Consider the following 22,026-nt stretch of genomic DNA (forward strand, 5'->3'; position numbering starts at 1 on the left):
TAAACTAGAAATAAAATCATATTATTAATTGAAATACTTAAAATATGCATGTTTTAAAATAATAATTATATTATTTTTGTTTATAAAATTATACTCTGTAAAATGTGCCTGACGGGCTATCATAACAAGAATGAATTTAAGTAACTTTCTAATGGACAGCTCCAGTATACTCATAAGTATTATGTTACACACATTGTATAAGGCCATGGCGAGGAAAACTCATACTGAAATTCTAATGGCACGTCCGTCCAGGTTCTCGCTTTCCTGCCTCAGCCTCCCATAGTGGGCTATGAGTCCCGCAATACCCTGGCTAATTTTTTGTACACCGTGGTCTCGATCTTCTGACCTCGTGATCCGCCCGCCTTGGTCTCCCAAAGTGCTGGTATTACAAGCGTGAGCCACCGCGCCCGGCCTATGCGTATTCTTTAATGCAGCTGTGCTTGAAGGTAACAGCACCATTTAAATATATATATATATATACTTGATAAAGGATGATTATAAAGCACTAAGACAATTTGAAGAATCATTAGACCAGCACAAACTGAACTTCACATAAATAATTTGCATAAATATGTAAGTTACAATATTTCTTTTCTTCTTTCATCAGCCCATAGCTTTTCCAATTTATTAAAGTGTTGGGTAGAGAAATATTGGCATTCTTCTCAAGTGTTGGGTGGAGAAATATTGGCATTACTCTCAAATTCACCTTTTCTGCCCTACTTTTTTAAGTTATTAGTAGATTTCAATGATCATTAATTTCCACTTTCTGTGAAAAATAAAAATTGCTTTTTAAATGTTTTAGTGTATGGCCTATGATGTAAATGAATAGAATATTATTTTGGCTGTTTACATTTATTGAGCAATAAAAATATATGTGCATCAGTCTATATGGATTAGTAGGTATTGATTCAATACTCATAAAAATTACATAGTTGTATCATGGCATTTTCTGCATTGGGTTGTTTTATTAAATACTCCAATATCAACAAAATGCATGGTAACAAGAAAATATATATAGAGAGAGAGCATCTATTATGTTTACAAAATATAGATATTGCAGATGTCAGGAAAGAGATATAATTTAAGCATGATCATAATTAATTGGTCAGCTAAGAAAAGAGAACATGAAAAAATACACAGTAAAAAAATTGATTTTAAAATTTCCTGCATATATACTGTTATAGCTACAGAGAACAATCAAGCCTTTGTTTACAGCTAAATTATTAAAAGCTATTTGCTTCTTCTCTGTTCTTAAAGCCAGACAGTGAAAGAGAGCCTGTCTTTTGCATCATTCTAGGGACTGCTGCCTCCTTTCCCAGCTCCTCTTGATTTCGCTTTTCTTCTTTTCAACTAGATCGTAATCTTTTTCCCTCTTCTCCTCCACTTAAGGTCCACTGGCTTTCTAAAATCCTTCCTCATGCTCAAACCAAGGAATTTGGTCATTTATAGACTGTACTATAAAAGAAGCATTTCCATAATATATACTTAATTACGTGTTTCAAAATTAACATTTTTCCAAAATGATAGATGGCATTTCTAAATATTTTTGTCAGGTATCAATAAACTAATAATGAGATTGAGTAGTGAGGGAAGTTATACCCTAAATAAATTTGACATAAAGGATGGCCGGGCATGGTGGCTCAGGCCTGTAATCCCAGCACTTTGGGAGGCCAAGGCAGGTGGATCATGAGGTCAGGAGTTTGAGACCAGTCTGGCCAACATAGTGAAACCCTATCATTACTAAAAATACAAAAAATTAGCCGGGCATGGTGGCGGGCACCTGTAGTCCCAGCTACTCGGGAGGCCGAGGCAGGAGAACTGTGTGAACCCGGGAGGCAGAGGTTGCAGTGAGCCAAAATAGCGCCCTTGCACTCCAGCCCGGGTGACAATGCAAGACTCTGTCAAAAAACAAAACAAAACATAAAGGATATGTGTGTGAATGTTTAGGGAGTTTGATGGGCTGGAGGTTGAGGGAGCAGGGAAAATATCATAGGATCCAAGAAGACTTACATTTTTGTCTCCATCATTCACTACTTGTTAAAAATGTACCCATCTACACTTTCAGAATTATTCAGCCAAAGCTCCTGGAGCATGATTTTTTTTTTATTTTGTAAATAGAGATGTCTTTAGATATTTTTATTACCAGCTTATTCCAAGGTCTAGAACAATACACGTCCCTACTACACAGTTCCTAATGTTCTGCCGTTTCTCAATGTTAAGGCAACCAAGTCCTTTATACCAACTTGTGTTAATTGTAACTGCATCTCTCATTCTCCCTTCGCCCAGTCTTTTCTCAGTCTCAAGTCATACAAATGAATATTTTATATTTTCTGGCACTTCTGACATTTAAGTTTGTGTTTAATGATTTCTTGCTATGATCTTTAATATCTGACATCTTGGAATACCATTTTCTACCTCTAGTTATAATGTTTCTGACAAAAGTGAATCATTGTAATGGAGCCTCTTAATAGGGACATTACTGTGGCAATAAAATATGTAAATTGCAGTTCCAAACAACCTAGAAGTGCAATCACGAAACAGTGATCAATTGTTAGATGAACTGCACATGTAATTATATACATGTGAGGTCAGATGAATCACTTGAGCTAAGAAGGACAGGGAAGGCTTAAAGGAAAAGAATTAGAATGATGCTTCAGAGGAACACAATTTGAGTAAGGAAAAGGGAAAGGTGAAGGTGGTATAGCAAGTAAAGAAAGTTGAACAAAGGTACAAGAAAAAGAAAACATGCACATTTAAAGAATACAAGCAATGGTACACCATGCTCATAACTGCATGATTACTGGCCCACCCCAGTAAAGCATGTCATTTGGGGAACTTGTTGCTTTTCTTTAGAGGGGATGGATTTACATTGAACATAAACTTTCACCTATTACTCTGTATAAATGATTAAAGATGAGGCTTTCTGGCATCTCTCTTAAACTCCAGGATTTTTATCCACAAATCCTGCACATTTCCTATTGGCTATCCTTCAGGAGCGATAACAATAATGTATGTAAAATTTGAATGTCTAAAACTTTCCTCAAAATATGGCTGTTTTTCTTTATTTTCCCCAGTGAGAATGTTACAAAAGCAGCATTCACCCAATGATAAAAACTTGAAAACCTGGAGGTATTCTGTATACTTTCTTCTTTCTCCATCTTCAAATCTAATCCTTATATATTTTTTTTGTATTTTATTCACAACCTCCCCTGTACATGTCTCTTTCACTCTTTGCCTCTGCTTCTTCCTTAACTTTGTAACATTGCTTTCTTGGATTGTCATGAGCCTTTTACCATCTCTCATGAACTCAAGATGTCATCAAATCTAACACCCAGTTGCCAAGGTAATAGTTCTAAATTCAAACCTGATTTCGCTTCTTTCTTGCCTTTCAGTTTTACCACTTATGAAAACAGTAATAAGCACTGGCATGTTCATGTTGGCAATAATGCATACTTCATACATAATAGCAGTAATCTATGGAGTCATCCCTCATCTTCCCAAGAATTGTTTTTAAGCTACTTATGCATTTTTTAAGGTTATTCTCATATTGTAAGCTGTAATTGTATTTAACTCAAAAACACTAGAAGATAAAGTTTTCACCTTACATTACCACCAAATAGATGAAAAGGATACCATTCTGCTTCTTCAACCTCACAGCATTGTCTTCTTTCTCGTCACGCATCCTTATGGCAATTATTACTTTACCAAAAATTGGCAAGCTTGTAGGCTCCAGACAGAATCTGGCCCCCAAGTATATTCAGGATTGAATCATAATTTTAAAATTACGAGATTATAAGTTAAATTTTGCTTTCTAACTTTTTTTGAAAAAAATGGAAAACTAGCAACACTGTGTATTTTTCTATAGGATATTGTATCTGGAGCTGAGGAGCTACTGGGCTCTTTTAAATAGGCAGTCTGACTATTCCATCTCTCTGTGATTCTTACACAGATAGCTTCAGTCTTACCCGCCTTACCCAGTGGTTTAAAGCATCCATGTTTTGGACCCTTGCTCTACCATTGACTAAGGAAGTTCATGACACTCGTCTTATCCTGAACAATATGGAAAGGAAAACATCCTAGTGGGTTTGGTTTCCCAACTTTGTAGCACCTTCAGTGTCTCCCAGGGGACTTGTTGTACAGTGAATATTCAATACATAAGATTCGCTTGTATGGAGTGATACATACAAAAGAGGTACCACAAAATGTTCCCAAGCTGCCTGAAAGCATACATTTGTTTCTCTACTTGATCAAATACCTTGTCTTTCTTGCTTAATTCATCTAGTTAATCACCTGCATATTCACTTTACTCTGTTTATCATACCTTGCTTGCCTTCAACAGGATGTACATAGATGGCAGGATTCATGCATTTTTATGCCCTTTGTACTATGTTGGATGTCAAAAACTGCACAGGCAGGCATCATTGCTGAGTAATGGAAATGAATACATGTGGAAATTACTTTTGCATCCTTTCATTTCAATGGTAATTAAGTTGTTAAATATGAAAGTACTGTAATAGCATTATTGGCAATAATCAACTTCCCCAAACCACAATTTGAAGTCATATTAAGTTGAAATTAAACCAGAACTATTTAATGTCTATAATTAGAATCAGTGTTGACCAAGAGGTCTCCTGTGGCTGATAGAATTAATCCCCCAAATGCAATAAATGATAACATTAAGGGCGTAAACTAAGAGGGACTGACCTAAGATTTCCAACATCTTCTGGCCTGTTGACTAAGCTGCCAAGATATGTTTCTTATTCGTATATCATCAGTAAGTTTCTCTGCAGCATCAGTGACCTGCCCATGACTCTTTAATTTCAGAGAAGGTTCAGCAGCTTGGGCCCTTGAAAAGATATTTGGAAAATTTCCCAGTTTGTGTGCTGCATAAGCTTGAGGCAGTAGAGTGACAATTAATAAAGTGCCAGACTGGATAATTGTAGGAACTGTAAAAGATACTAAAATGTTGTTACCGGAGGCACAGACGCACCTGTGAAAGCGTGAAGTTAATCTGTGTGAGGAACATCACATGAGGGTGGATGAGGATGAGGGAGGTGAGATTTCCTTTAAATTAATTCAGACTTTAGTCAGAGAAGCTCTCAAAAAAAAAAGAAACCCTCCTGCTAGTGAGATAATGCAAGGCTTATGAAAACTGGCTCTCCTGGATTGTCTTGTTATGTATGCTTCTCTCTGACCTTGAGAAAGGTGTAACAACTGCAGTATTGGAATTTTCTAATCCCTGTAGGACGAGAATGATGACATTGCCCTACCAGTCTTTACATAACAGCATACCATTTGATACTGTCCCCTTAAACATTTCCTTAAAAAAATACACATCCTGATACTATAATGTTGGATACTTTGTGTATCCAATGTCACCCCAAATTCCCCATAGCTTAATTTCTATCAAATTTTAATATACAATAAAGTAATGAGAGAGAGAATGAGGTTGTATCATAGTATTGCCCTGAAGGCTATTTAAAATCATTGATAACTGCAAAGTTCCTAGCAACTTGCAGACCACATGATAGATGACTAATCAATGGTAGCTGCTAATGTTGTTATTTTCATGGTTATTTAAATGGATCTTTAAAAATCAAAATTCTTGACATGAATTGTTGCCACTGAATGCTGTCATCTTCTTCTAAAATACCTTATATGTAGATTGTACAAGATAGGTGTAAACCCCCATACCATAGCATTGCCGTATGTTGATGTCTCCCTGACCATTTCATTCTCTTGCATATCTGGCTCAGAAATTAACAAGCTATATCATTCTTCCTGACCATTCCGTTCTCTTGCATATCTGTCTCAGGAATTAATAAGCTATGTCATTCTAAAAATGATTCTCTGATACCAATTGAGTGCTCTACAATTCAATTCAATTCAATACGGAGACTAATTACCAGGAATTAGCATACACCCCACAGTTAAGGAGCTCAATTCCCCTGGTCTGTCCTCACCTCAGATGCCAGCTGCCAGTCTCTGGTCTCAGTGGTACTGAATTATGTCCAACCTGGCTACAAATGTGAGGGTTCTCGTTACCCCTTTTCAGGCTGGAGAATTTCTTAGAATGACTCAAAGAGCTCAGTCAGTCAAGAGCTATTCTTAGGAGTAGCAGTTTATTGCAAGGGGTACAAATGAACAGCTAGATGAAGAGATATACGGGGTGATGTCTGAAGGGGTCCCCAGCAGAGGAGGCTCTTTCTCTTTGGACTGGGGTACATCACCCTCCCAATGCATCCATATGTTTACCAACAAGATGGTTCCCTCAACCCTTATCATTCAGAGTTTCTAAGCAAGGTTTCATCACTTAGGCATGATTGATTGAATCACTGGCCAGCTGCTGAACTCTTACCTCTGCTCTTCTCTCCTGCCAGATCTTAGAGTGGGGCTGAAATTTCTAAACTTGTAATCACATGATTGTTGTGATCTGATGACCAGCTTAATCCTGAAACTATAAGCTAACCCCTCCCCTCACAAACAGTCCTCGGATGTTGCAGTTGCATTAGCATGAAATCGAATAAAGTGCAAAGAATTTTGCTATGAATAACAAAAGACATTTCTATCACTCAGGAAATTTCAAAGGTTTTTGGAGCTCTGTGCCAAGAACCAGAGAAAAGACCAAATATATATATTATCATACCACCCAAACTTGCCGAATATTGATTAGTCTGAATTTCTTATCCTATCCATTGTGTTTTGGGGTCCCTATGTAAAACAAACAAACAAAAACAAAACAAAGAAACTCTGACTTTACGCTTTTCTAGACTTTATAGAGAGCAGTCTTATGGAAACTATAAGGTATGCACAATTGTTTATGCACATATTTCTCTGCAAATACCATGCAAAGTATCTATTATGCTTAAAATTTTATACAATTTGTTTTGTGTTTTTTTGTTTATATTTTGGAGTTTTTTCATACATCAACTCAATGTGCTTGCCCTCTCTTTAGATATGAGTTAGACAAGTGTCTCTATTTCAAGTAAAATCTTTTTTCTACCTTGAATGTATTTGTTTCATTGTGTAGTTTAAATTCCTTCTGTTGTCAAATTTGTTCAATTATTAGATTATAGGCTCAAAATTAGTCAAGTACAGTGTAGTAGTTTTTGTTTGACATCAAATGCAATGTTATGTATTTGTGTTTTAATCTGTTTCACCCTGGGGATTTCCTTTAAAGAGAGTCTGTCTTTAATGTTAGTATCTTCTTTAAATATAAACATTCAACCAGTAAGAATACAAAAACACAGAGACAGAAAATTATGACAAACAGAATGTCAATACTTCTTTTCCTTTTGATTAATCTAGCATGCAAATTATAAAAGCATTTGGGTTACTCAGGAATTTCAATAGGCCTTTGAATTTTTTAAATAATAAAAATATTAACATATTCTTCAAGAGATAACATATAGAAAGATATATTAGCAAACTTTTTCTTACTGAAATGTCTGATATGTCCTCTTTAAGTTGTTTATGTTCATCTGAATAATCATACTTACATACATGCAAATATATACAATATAAAAGAAATGAGAATGCTATTTTATAGTGCTATGAGAATTGAGGGGTTTTTTTATATTTATACATCCAAATTCATGTTAAAAAGCTTTTAAATATAACTGTTTTGTTTTTTCTTTTTCTAGGTAACCTTCAAAGCATCAAGACATTCAGTTTCACCAGATTTAAAATATGTTCTTCTGGCATATGATGTCAAACAGGTAAAGGAGTGATCTTCTTTGAGAATACTTTTCTTTGTGATGCATTGGGGTGACAATTCATAATTTTATTCAGCTGTAACTCACCTAAGCAAAATCTGGCATATCTAGTAACTACTGGGGGACGGTAATGACTACTTTGCACAAAACATGTTTGAAGATAATGTCCAAACATCTTGCATATCTGTACAGCAAATAATTGGGGCAATTTGCCATGTGCCTGTGCTGATCCAAGTCCATCTCTTGGCAGAGGAGAATGTGGCAGAGTTTAGCAAATCCAACAAATGCGGGCTTGTGAAAGTTTCAAGATAAGCCTTACAGTATACTTGAGTGTTTCATGTGTGTACAGATTAGACACTTTTCTAGTGCCTAGAGCTTCAGATGTGTATATTGGGAAGGCACCTGCTGAAAACATTGACTCAGATTATGGTCAAGGGATTCTTTAGTGGAATTCGAATGTCAGCTTGAGGTTGTAGAAAATTTTGCAAATGGGGCAAGCCAAGCAATTAATTCTGAACAAATAAAATGTTCTAATTGCAATTAGTGTTCCCTTATTCCATGTGAGCCTTAAAGCACAATTAGAGCAATATGTATGGTTGTTGAGTGTTTTGTACTTAGATATCATTTGCACGATTAAAAAGCAAAGTAAATGTTGGAAAACCAATTCAGCAGATTAGTATCTGTAAAGAATAAATGACTGGAAATCATTCAAGGAAGTTTACGAGCTTTAAGACGAACAATAAAAATTTATGGACTTAAGGCAGGAAGCCTCATACAATGCTTTGAAAGCCTTTTGAACACATGGAATTTCACGGTTTGAAAGAACTGCTATTTGATGGCTTTAGTCTTTTGGAATATACATGTGCTATATTTTTAAGGTTATATTTTTTGACTTAAGTAATTTATGCTGTAAAAGACAGAGGGATTTTAGTCAAAGGCCTCTTTTCCTAGTATAGATGTTGGCCTGTTGTCTTCTCTTTTGCTTTGAGTTATCTTTATTCATTGGGATTTTGTAAATCATGTGTTATAGTGAGAAAAATACTTGACATTTATAAACTAAAATATTATAATATACTAAGAAGTTTCTAACATAACATTATCTAAAGAATCTAAGCTTGAAAAGTCTGCTATATTAAACTGATGATGAACTTTTAGAAAATCAGGTTTCAGGAGCTATTGTAATGAAGACTGGAACTGGCAGTAGGACAAACACATAGATCAATGAAAGAGAAGAGAGAACCCAGAAATAGACCCTCACAACTATGCCTAATAGATTCTTGGCAAAGGTGCACAAGCAATTTAATGGACGACGGTCTTTTCAACAACTAGTGCCAGAACAATCAGATACCCATAGGCAAAAAATAAAAACAAAAAGCCCACAAAAAACAAAAGCATCATATTGGCTTAAGCCACACACCTTATACAAACTCAGAATGGATCATGCTTTTAAATGTAAAGTGTAAATCTATAAAACTTTTAGAAAAAAATCTTTGGGATTTAAAGCTAGGGAAAAATTTCTTAAACTGTATACCAAAAGCACAGTCCATAGGAGGATAAACTATTGTTCCATGATAGATCCTGTTTTCAGGCTAAAAATACAAGTTACAGTCTAGAAGAAATATTTGAAATTCCCATGTTTGACAAAGGACCAACATTCATATATAAAGAATTAAAAACAACAACTATAACAAAAACACAACTATACAATCAGAAAGTGGTCCCAGACATGAAGAGACATTTCACTGAAGATTTACAGATGGCAAATAAGTACATGAAAATATTTTAACATTACTAGCCAATAGGTAAATGCAAATTGAAACTACAGTAGAGCATCACTACAAATCTATCAGAATGGTTAATTTTTTTTTTAAGTGACAACACCCAATGATGGCAAGCATGCAGAGAAACTGGATCATTCATACATTGCTGTTGGAATGTATAATGGTACAGCTACTTTGGAAGATATTTTGATAGTTTCTTTAAAAACTAAGTATATACTACCATCCAACCCAGCAATTAAATTTCACTAGACAATTGCTTCAAGGCATTTATCCCAGATAAATAAAAAATAATGTTCCCACAAAAACCTGTATGCAAATATTTGCAGCAGCCTTGTTTATAATAGCCAAAAACTGAGACAGCCCAGATGTTCTTCAAAGGGTGAATGGCTAGATGAACTGTGGTCCATTCATCCCATGGAATAAATATTCAGCAATACAAAGGAACAAGCTTTCGATATAGACAGCAACATGCATAGATCTTTGGAATTATGCCAAGTGAAAAAAAAACGGTCCCAAATATGATTGTTTGTATGATTTCATCTATATAACTTCTCAAAATGACAAAATTAAAGAAAGGAAGAAGAGATTAGTAGTTTCCAGGATAAAAGGAGGGAAATGGGAGCACCTCTTTCTATTTTATGGAACAACAAGAGGGGTCTTTGTGGAGATAGAAATGCTCTGTATCTTGATTATATAAATGTCAATGTCCTGGTTGTTTTCTTGACCTGGTTGTTTACTTGACCAGGATTTCTTATAGTTTTATAAGATAGTATCAGTGGGGAAAACTGGGTGAGGAGTACCTGTGATCTCTCAGTATTATTTATTATAATGGCATGTGAAAATAATTATGTCAAAATAAAAGATCTTAACTTGAAAAAGCTGTAATTTTTTAAAAAGTCCTAAAATAAGGCAAAAGTTTGTTTGTTTGTTTGTTTGTTTGTTTTTTTGGTGGGAGCAGGGCACAGAGTTTCACTCTTGTTACCCAGGCTGTAGTACAATGCACGATCTCTGCTCACTGCAACCTCCACCTCCTGGGTTCAAGCGATTCTCCTGCCTCAGCCTCCTGAGTAACTGGGATTACAGGCGTGCACCACCACGTCCAGCTAATTTTGTATTTTTAGTAGAGATGAAGTTTCACCACGTTGGTCAGGCTGGTCTTGAACTCCTGACCTCAGGGGATCCACCTGCTTCGGCCTTGCAAGTGTGAGCCACCGTGCCTGGTGGTAAAAGTTTTTTTTTTTTTTTTTTTAATTCAGTTTCAATTTATTTTATTAAGTGTATGGATTATGCAAGATCATTGAAATCTTTTGCCCCAAACAAGTTACTAGAAAGAGGTAAAAAGATTTAAGTATGCATTTCCACATTTATAGTTTTATGCAAATCTGATATAGTTTTTAAAGATTAGTGAATGAAAATAGTTAAAAGTAGTAAAAAATGATCAATTATTAAATAAACTAGTGAAATTAGTTTGAGAACTTTTGTATTCTTGTCCAAGTCAGTCAATTTCTATCTAGAAGAACAATTTTTACTATTTGTTTTGGGGGAAGCTGGTTAACTGTCTATGAAAAGTGAAACTGTATTAGGTTATGCCAGATCATCCCTGATAGCATCACACTAACCATTCTCTAAACACAGAAACTGAAATTGCTTTTTCATCTTATTTTTAAATAGTAACATTTTGTAATTTAGATTTACGTTTTTAAAATGTGGAATAAGGAGCATAAAACTAGGTTAACTTTGAGTATTTGGACAAAATAGGGCACAAACTTATAAAAATATAATTAACAATATAAACATGGTTGTGGACCAGTCTTCATATTCTTATGGTCTTTTTTTCCTATCAAGGAGAAATAAAGATACTTTATGACAAAATAACTGGAAGTGAAAGAATGCTAGCATTTAAATAAATTTGAGAAACTTTATTTCACCATTTTATATCATTTATTTATTCATTTTATTTATTAATTATGTCCCAGGTGCAATTGCTGGGCTGTATATTATAGGCTGTATTTGTGGGTATGCTCACATAAATTGAATTATCTCCTTCAAGAAATTTATAACCAGGAGGAGGTGATATGACACAAACATTCATATCCACAGCATACAACATCATGTTATGTATCATACACGTGGTAATATCAAAGAATAAAGAAAACTTTTACTCAGGGTAATCATGTTAGACAAGAATCGTATGCTGGGCTTTGAAGAGCAGAGAGGTAAAAATGAATAGAAAAACAGGCCAGCTTGGCCAACATGGTGAAATCCCATCTCTACTAAAAATACAGAAAAATTAGTTGGGCGTGGTGGCACACGCCTATAGTCCCAGCTACTCGGGAGGCTGAGGAGGAGAATTGCTTGAACCCAGGAGGCAGAGATTTCAGTGAGCTGAGATTGACTACTGCACTCCAGTCTAAGCGACAGGGTAAGACTCTGTCTAAAAAAAAAAAAAATTAAATAAATAAATAGATAAATAAATAAATAAAGCAAACAGTCATTCTCACTCTTGGCTATACCATTAGAATCATCTGGAGAGTTTTAAAAATTATTAATGCTGAGACCCTCCCCTGCAGAAACTCTAATTTAATTGGCCTGAGGTATAGCCCCAGCTTTGGAGTTTTACAAACTCCCCAGGAGATAATGTGCAGCTAGGGTTGAAGACCATTGAATTTAAGTGAACTGGTTTCTTCGACCTATTGAAGACTTTCCAGATTTCAGAAAAGGGAAACACTAGAAACACAAATAAAAACAGCTGATTATTTAAACTGCATGTATTTTGTGCCAAAGTCTTTACTTGTGCACACTTAATCCTTACATCTTTTATTCTTAACACGCAACAGTAGTTGGTGTTATTCTTCCTTTATGGGTGAAAATACAGAGACTAACTTACCTAATGTGATTCAGGATTGAAAGTTTTTTTTTGTTTTTCCTGAAACAGTGGGTCTCAATGTACATGCTCAGCATAGCAGCATCAGCATAGCCTGAGAAGTTATTAAAAATCCAAATTCTCTTGTCCCATTGAGACAGAAACTCTAGGAGTGGGCCCAGCAATCTGTGGTTTGACAAGCCTAAGTGATTCTGATGCATTCAAGACTGAGAACCAGTGTTTAGGGACCTGATTCCTTAAACTGCAAGAGCTCTATCTAAGAAGAGAGCTAAGCAGCCAGAATCTCACCATATGCAGGACAAAGATGAATAGAAAATATCATTTAAGAAGCATGATCTACCCTTTTTTTCTTTAGTTTTTCACAAATATTTCTTCCTGGATTTAATGTCCAACTGTTCCTTTCTGACCTTGGATATTGCTCTAGTAACCAGTTTACCCCTCAAGGTTAATGTTTGATCTGTTTTCATTATAGGTGGCATAGTAGGATGCCCCTGGAATTTGGAACAAAATATGTGTTTAAATTCAAATTATCCATATTAAACTTTGTATTGAAATATAATACACCTATAGGAGCTTGCATATACTATGAAGATAGCTTGAATTTCTATAAACCAAACACCTCTATGGTGCCATCACCCAGATAAAGCAGCAAAACATTACTGTTCTCCATTCTGTTACTATGAGCCACAAGGGAGAACACTGTCTACATTTGTAAAGATTATTTCTGCCTGTTTTTGCACTTTAGATAAATTCATACACTATGTACTGTTTTGTGTGTCTCTTATTTTACTCAATAATTAGTTCGTAAAATATATCCATAGTTTTCAAGTGTTGTATAACAGATTGTACATTCGCACTATGATATACCATTCCATTGCACATATCACAATTTATCCCCTCTACTGTTGATTAGATTGTAATACAGATGTACATGAGCAATGCATTATTGTATAGATTATTTGTCTGATCACTCTCTCTTTCCCATCCATTACTCTGCTTCTTCTTTGACACCTATTTCAAAAAAAATATTATTTAAGAGGGCACAAACATTTTTTGGGTACTTAGTGCATCTGCCATGGAAGTGTGTTTATCATTGTAAACCTCCCAAAGTCCCGCTTCTTGGCTGTTTATATCATATTTTACAGAGGAGAAAGACTTAGAGATGTTAACTAACTTCTTCAAGGGCCCCAGTTCACAGTTGCAGAGCTGAGACTGAATTATTTTTTTCTAGCTCCAAAGTCCCTAGCTTTTCGACTCCTTTGTCATTTTCAGAAAGTTCTTACCTATCTTTACAGATTAACTGTGTACTCTGATAGAATTATTTTCCTATTTATTTGAAATCATATCAACTAATTCCTAATTGGAAGGCAAGTGAAACATATTACAATATGTATTTAATAAACATATTACAATATCAAACAATATATGATTTTCAATACTCAGTACTTAATATAGTTCTCCAGACGTAGTGGTTAGACATTTTATTTTTGTATTTGCATCTTTACAACTGTTTCTCAAAATAGTCAATGAAATTATTATTCTGGAATGCCTTTTAATGCCATAAAATTAAAAACATACTTTTAAAGAAGATGAAAGCCCTCCAAAATATGGCAAATCATGATATGCTAAAACCTTGATGATCAGAATATTTGTGGTTAATATTTGTCATCTAGTATTTTGATATTCACCATATCAGACTAAATTATTTTTTTTCAGCATTCTGAGTCATGTATATAGTTTTAATTTAACCAATAAATCTATTTAATTTTATATATTATCTGTATATATTTTGAATTATTGGTTCACTGGAATTATTTCACAATTGTATTTTTAAGCCATCCTTAAAAAGTCAAGAGTCTTTTACCACATTTTTTTAAGGATAAACATGTAGTAAGGAGAAATCAATTTTTTTAACCTTTTTAAGCAAATTTATAGTTTTATAGTTTTCTTGTTTGGATTTAAAATATACCATGTCAAGTAGACTAGTTAACTATTTTACACTGTCAACCTCTTTCTTAATACATCTTATGTTTGTTATCAGAAACTTTAATTAAATTTACTGTCGTTTCAGCAGAATTAGAACTGTCCTCTATGCATAATGGGACATAAATCTGCATAAGAATTAGCTTTTTCTGAATGCAAGAGTAATAGTTGAATGAATCCTTTAAATCGTGTCTAATAGAGGAAACAAATCAATTGTACCTGGGCTACATCTGCTATGTTAGTAGTATCTGTCCTCTAAATTCGATGCTCTGCAAAAAACCAGCATTGTTATTCTCTACAGTTAGATGCATTCATTTCAGTTTGGGTCTCTACTATTTTATAGCTCTGTGTACAAATTATTTTTCCGATAAGTATCTATTTTAACTAAGAAGTAATCCTGTAAAATGCATCCTACATGCACTACTGCTTTAAGAAGTAACTCCTCTCTAGTGAATTATCTAATTAAATTCTGGACCTTAATACTTCAGTGCTTTACAATTACAGATACATATTTAAGAAGTCTGTGGGAGTACATAATCTGGTTATAGAATTACCTAGGCTGTTAACATTCATACATTTGAGGTTCACTAATATTTCAAAAAATACAAACTCAAAGAAAGCACAGTCTGGGAAGGTTACTGTGTTCAAACATGTGGGACTCTGAGTTCATCCTGAAATCCTCCTGCCTTCCAGTGCCCATAGAATACTCACCTTTCCTTGTTTGTAGCTGCTGCTGCAGAACTGCCTTCCTATTTAACCTTCTCCTTACTACGCAGAGATAATAAGGCATTAAAAATAAGTTAGTATCACTTCTGCAATATTTCTTTTGAGTTAAGGCAAAGATTCAAAAGTCCCTAGGAGTTGGACAGAAAGGAAGGAAAGAAGTAAACACAGGAAATATTTTTGGAAGCCAGTATTTACATCATTTTTGGTGAAACTTACTAATGTATTTATCAATTTATCACTAATTAAACAACATACTTTTAAATAGCATCTTTTTATTTTGAAATAATATAACTCTATTATAGAGAATCTGAAAATACACAAAAAAGGAAGGAAAAATAATGCCTCTATCCACCTTTGTTTTTTAGATAAAACCACCGTTAATGTACTGGTTTATCTCATCTAAGTCTTATTTATTGTCATTAGTATGTATATTTTTTCCACTTACAGACAAAATTATAAAAATAGTATAACACAGTTTATTATCATGAATATTACACTATGAACATTGTTCCTTAAATATTTCTCAAAAACATTATTTTAATGGCTCTACAATCTTTTCATGTGGTTATATCATAATTTATTCAACCCAATTTCTTTAATATTTATAGATAGTTGACAGATTAGCACTCTGTCATTATTACAAAAAACCGTCCTGTAATGAACACTAATAAATATCTCTTTGTTTATTCTCAGTTAAATTAATGAGACTGAAATTATTGGATTATATATTTTCTACATTAATTAATGTTCTTGATGCATATTGCTAAAATGCCCATTAGAAAGCAAAGTAAATGTATGCTTCCCCAGTAAAGAGAAAGAATTTAAGGTTCCTTTTTGGTTTATGATGCTATTTTATAGGACACGAATGGTTTTTCTTAGGTAAATGAACAAAAATAAACAACAAAATTATTTATGAATAGGAGAATCTGTGATATGTTAGCAGATTCTGATTCCTTCTTACACTGAAAGCTCTGTGATTCATATTCACTCTCCAAGTGCAAATATCTAAGCTCAAGTCATTGAGAAAGCAAGGCTATTTTTAAAAAAAATAAAATAAACACCTTCAATATCAATTAATTGCCTTCACTATGGTAAAATTACACTAGGAATAATAGATGAGTAGAATTAGCAAGTGATGGAGTAAAAGTAAGTTTCTCCTCATAGGAGTTATTTTAAAATTGTTGCTACAGAAGACAGTCCTTAACTGTAAAACATAATGGAGTCATCATTCGTATCTACTCACGGGTAGTTTATTTCTTTAGAAATAATATCATGTTCTCATTTTAAACTGCAAGATGCAGATTCCAACCTACTTCTTTAGCTTTGCATACATTTACAACATACAGGTAAATTTGAAACAGGTTTTTAGAATAGGTACCTATATATATAATTGTATTAAGATAATGGACTCTTCTTTAGTTCAGTGGATTCCTGCATGTGCCTGTTATTTATTTTTACTATCATGAGATAAGTATCTAAGACAATAAAATAACCTATTTCCTTATGGTGTGTTGACTGGCAAAAAATCCCCTTGCACATGGAGAGGCCACAAAGTAGAAATAGGCTTAGTATGGAGAAAAAGTAAAGTGAGTCCCTATATATTTGGCAAATATTAGGTTGAATGTGAGTTAAGCAGTTTTCTCTATTATAAGGCTTTAGAGAGATTTTAATAAGTTAGTGTATTATAATTTATCAGATGGAAGAAAACATATTTATTGCACCCTGACTTTACTTGAGACACATCACTGTTTTTTTTTTTTTTTTCTCATGGATCTGTGTACGGTCTAGAACAAAAAAACATACTTTGGGCAGTAGTATATTAGGAAAATACTGTGATACTAAGTAAAAAGATCTTATTCTGGTCACCTAATAATGATGCACATCTGCCAAACTTCATGTCATAAAGCAGTCATTTATTGTGATCATAGATTCTGCAGATCAGGGTTTCTAGAAGGGCTTGGCTGTACGTTTCCCACTTGAAGGCTTATGTGACTGATGCCAGATGTGGGGGCTGCAGTCATCTGAAAGCCTGACTGAGCTGGGAGCTATACTTTCAAAGTGGCTCATTCACATGGCTGGCAAGCTGTTACCGGTTGTTGACCGAGAACCTCAGTTTTTTCCATGTGTACTTGTCCACAGGGCTACTTCCATGTCCTCATGAGAGGGCTTAAGGCTTCTCCCAGTCTGGGTAATCCAAGAGAGCCAGGCAGAGTCTGCAACACTGTAGCCTTGAAACACATAAACCATCATTAGCACTCTAGTGTTTGTCACACAGGCACAGCTGTGATTACAGGTGGGAAGGAAGCACATGAGGCCGTAAAATTCAAGAGATGAGAATGACTGATGGCTCTCTCCCTTGACACAGATCCTGAAACAAAGGAAGTGAATTGCATAAAGACTTGGAAAATGCCTCGGAAAATCACTGTAGAGTTCTGAATACTAGTTAGGTCTAGTGAGGTTAGATGGCTTTGAAGCTGGCTGAATAGCCATATCCAGAGAAGTGTGATTAATTGATTTACATGTGAGGGCCTCCATGGATAGATCAGAAACCTGTATTATTAATATTTTCATGTCTGTTCCTTGTTCTATGCACTTTAATGAGTTTAAAATAAATAGATAAAAGTATACTTATCACAGTTTTGAATGAGCAAGGTAGAATAGAGGATTGATTTACAGATAATCTATATAATCAAGATTACAGATAACCTAGGGGTGGCAATGCTGACTGGAGTTCAAATGATTAAACAGTGTTTACAGTGAATTTAAGCATGCATTTTATAAAAATCTGGCTCCCAAAATGTAGCATGAAGCACAGTAATGGATACACTAACTTAAGTAACGTTATTGGCCACAGCTCAGTATAAATTCAGGCTGTCACATTAACTTTAAAGACACCGATAAATTTTTAGGTTGGTTAATGAAATTAAACTACCTAGAACCATGTGCCAGTACTGTAGTCACCAGCCACATGTGTCTATTGAGGACTTGAAATGTGATTAGTCCAAATTGAGGTAAAAATTGTACTTCCCAGATTCTGAAGACTTAATAAAAAACAGAAAAACACATAATATTAATTATGTATCATATTCATGATATGTTTAAATAATATTTTGGATATACTGGGTTAAGTAAAATATATTAGTAATTGATTTAACCAGTTACTCTTTATTTTCTATGAACATAGCTACTAACAATAAGCTTACATATGCTGGGTTTGGGTTACATTTCCGTTGCTCAGTGCTGCTCGGTGGATACAGGAGGTGGATATGTCAGTGTTCTAAGGAAAACACCTGGGATACTCTAGCCAATTAGAGGCCGTATAGGAGGCAGTCATAATTCTCAAAGATTTAGCAATTGTGATGAAGGAATTATGTAATTGTGGAAAAGGAAAACTGGAAAATATGGGAAGAATAATAGATATCTTCAGTATTGGAGGGCTATCACAGAGAAGATAAATCGGATATATTTCTAAGCATAAAACTAGGGCCCTTGATATGAAATGGTGCCAGGAAGGCAGATTTTGACTCCACATAATGAAGGCCTCTCTTAACACTTGTTTTTTCACTAATACAAGGACTAGCATTGAAGTCAGTGAGCCTATTTTCTCTAGAAATATTCAAAAGATGGGTAGATAATTGTCTATCACAGGCATTGTGCAAATAAATCTACCATGGGTGAGTTAGGTTGAAATAGTTAAAATATCACTGTTTTCCATTAATCCAAGAAGGATAACAGTTTTACCTCTGAAATGCATCATACCATAAACACAGGAAAAAAGAGATGTGACTTTCCAACTAATATGTCAAGTTTGAAATGTTGTAGCTTATATGGACCTTGATTTTTCTTGCTACAAATTTCAATCAAAAGCAGTAGACTTTGTTCCATGTAATTGTATCTATTTTGAAAAGTATCAGATATGGAATAACTTTTCAGAGAACCATAACAGTAATAATTCTTAGTAGAAACAGAAAAATTCAAGTTAAAAAAAAAAACAACAGGATATAAACACAGAGAAGAAATTCAGAAGTAATATTTTCTAATATTTTCTGATTATACCAAGACAGCAATGTTATGATTCCTAGTTGGAGTTTATACTAATTAATTTTCAGTTGTTTTCATGCTGCCTATTTTAAAAAGGAAAACAGTTAAAGGTTGTGTGTTAGTAAATTAACCAGCTCAAAGAGAGTGTGTAGTGTGGGGGTCTCTAAATAGAAAGGACCTTAGTGTTTCTGAGGAAAGAAGAAATATAGAATATAATTAGCCACGAGGGCAACACAGTTTTAAAAGACCTTGGCCAGAAAATGACCAAGGCTTATGGTCAAAAAATTTATACTTTATTTTTAAGAGCAAATTTTTGTTAAGATATAAAATATAATCTACTTTACTTGAAATAGTATGAAGTATTGCATTGCGATGCTTAATTCTACTTACTTAAACTTCATTATGTTTAATTAAAGTGCACACACATTTTTCTTCCCTTTTCCTCTTGGGATCATTTAAGGCTAAAACTGGAACTTAATCTGTGTGGTAAACCCAGCACCAAGTACAGTGTATGTGCACATTATAGTCATTTGTTTGTTTCTTTAATAATTGAATAAGTGTGGGAAAACAAAGCTGGTCTATACAGGGAGAAAATATGCATTTTCTGCATCTTCCTAATTCCTTTTCAAGAGACTTGTTTCAAAATAAGAGATATCTTACAGGCTGAGGAAAAGCTAGTGGTAATTGTGTGAATTTTGATCTTCATAAAGAAGCAAATTAAATAATTTATTTGTGCATACTTTTGCACCTTAAACTAGTTTTGTGCCTATAATTTTGCACTTAAACTTATGAATACTGTCAGACAATGGTTTTCATCATTTTTTTCTTTCTGGATAAAAAAAATTCTGTCCATAATATTTCAAATACAAAAACAGCAATTTTCAATCTGAGGATATCACTTTGTTATTATTACTTTTCTCTATATAAAGAATTGAAGAGCACTTTTTTGCAGTTGAACTTCATTTTATATGTATGCCCGTATAATAACACATTCTGAGGGAGAGGATTTTATTAATAATTTACATTTTCTTTGTTTGGAGATTGAATGATGCCATGAGAACAATTAATGGCATAGATGTTCATTTACTCTCCCTCATAATTTCTAAGCAAAAGTATTTTTGTATTTATTGATGTCATGCAAAATACAGGCCTCTTGTAAAAGATACTGTGAAAGGGGAAATTTTCTAAATAATGAATGTTGTTAATAGTCATGATGTTAATGTAGAATATAAATTTAAAACCTATAATTAGGTTATTGTGGATTATACCTGTAGTTATTAGTTATTCATTTATAAAATGAATTATGGTATTTGTTTTCAGAAAAATGTTCCAAATTATGAGGTCATGTCCCATACCCCAAAAAATATCCTGTTTCCTGTTATTGGACAGTTAGGTTAATTTAAAATTTCCCACTATTGTTAACAATGCTGTGATGATCATCCTTGCCCTTAAAACTGTGGCCGCATTTCTGATAGATCAGTATAGCAAGTGATATTAATTTTGTAGAGGTTATTGAGGCATATTACTGCATTTCTTTCCAAGAAGTTTCAAACAGCACTTCCTGTAGCTTTATGTTTATGTGTGTTGGTGTGTGTGTGTGTGTGTGTGTGTGCGTGTGTGTGTGTGTGTGTGTGAGATTTTTAAAATTTAACCTTTTATACGTTATTAGTTTTGTGGATGAGAGAATTGCATAAAAAGTTCAGATAATTTGCTAAAGATCTCTGGATAACAGCAGAGCTGGGATCAGAATCAAAGGCTCATGATATTAGCCATAATGTTAAGATGATCTTTATATGTAAAATGCTCAGTTAATTAATCATAAATTCATTCAATAGCTGTCCATGGAAAGCTTACTATGTAAGCTGCCTCCTGCACTATATGCCATGGATATAGCACCGAACAAAACAAATGATAATCCCTTGCATAATAGTGGGGAGAGATAAAGATAAAAGAAAATAAATAAGTAAATTACATAGCATGTTACATGGTGGTAAGTGCTAGGGAGAATTTTATTTTACATTTTATTTCACTTTTACTTACTTGTAAATATAGACTCACACAAATTTGCAAATGAGTGTAGAAACCTTTGTATTCCTTACCCATCAGCAAAATCCCCCCAGTGGTGACATCTTGCATAAAAATAATGCATTATCAAAACCAGACAATTGACTAGCATAACATAATTAATACAATTACAGATCTTAAACCTGTTTTTGCATATGCTCATTTTCTGACATGTCTTTGTATGTGATTCTATGACATTTTTTATTATACGTAACGACCTTTACACCATCACAATTGAGATACAGAACTGCTCTGTCAGCACAACGAAAATCTCTTTTGCTTCCCCTTTATAGTCGCACCCTGTGTCTTCTTATCTAATTTCTGGCAACCCCTGTTTTCCATTTCTATAATTTTGTCATGTTAGGAATGGTATATAAATGGAATCATGAAGTATATAATTTTTTGAAATTGGCTTGTTTTTTATTGTCCAACATAATGCCCTTAAATTCCATCCACGTTGTTTTGTGTGCCAAGATTTTGGTCTTTTCCACTGCTGAGTAGTAGACAGTGACATGTAAAGCAAAAAGGAAGATGCCATTAAAAAGGTTGCAGTTTTCAATGGAGTGGTGAACAAAGGCATTCCAGAGGAAATGACACCTAAGTGTCGACCTAAGGAAGTGAAGAAAGATTCTTGTGCATATTTGGGGGAAGAATGTCTTAGGTAAAGGGAATATCCTGAGTAAAAGTTTGGAGTAGCCAGGAAGCCCTTTTGGCCCGAGCAGTGAGACAGAGCACAAGCATTAAGAGATGACATTAAAAAAAAAAAAGAGAGATGACATTGAGACCCCTTTTAAGGCCCTGTAGACTCTACAGTTAGTGGTAACTGCAGTAA

At 34.2% G+C, this 22,026-nt stretch overlaps 1 protein-coding gene across 3 annotated transcripts in view; it reads left to right on the forward strand.

Annotated features, from left to right (window-relative positions):
- Positions 1-22,026, forward strand: part of DPP10 (dipeptidyl peptidase like 10) — a 712,528-nt gene that overhangs the window by 371,893 nt on the left and 318,609 nt on the right. For all 3 annotated transcript variants that reach the window (XM_032146023.2, XM_058434272.1, XM_032146025.2), the window contains exon 5: positions 7,644-7,718. In XM_032146023.2, the coding sequence (XP_032001914.1) occupies positions 7,644-7,718 (75 nt within the window). The remainder of the gene's footprint in view (positions 1-7,643; positions 7,719-22,026) is intronic.

The sequence above is a fragment of the Hylobates moloch genome, unplaced genomic scaffold (genome assembly GCF_009828535.3).
Source record: "Hylobates moloch isolate HMO894 unplaced genomic scaffold, HMol_V3 SCAFFOLD_24, whole genome shotgun sequence".
NCBI classification, from domain to species: Eukaryota; Metazoa; Chordata; class Mammalia; order Primates; family Hylobatidae; genus Hylobates; species Hylobates moloch.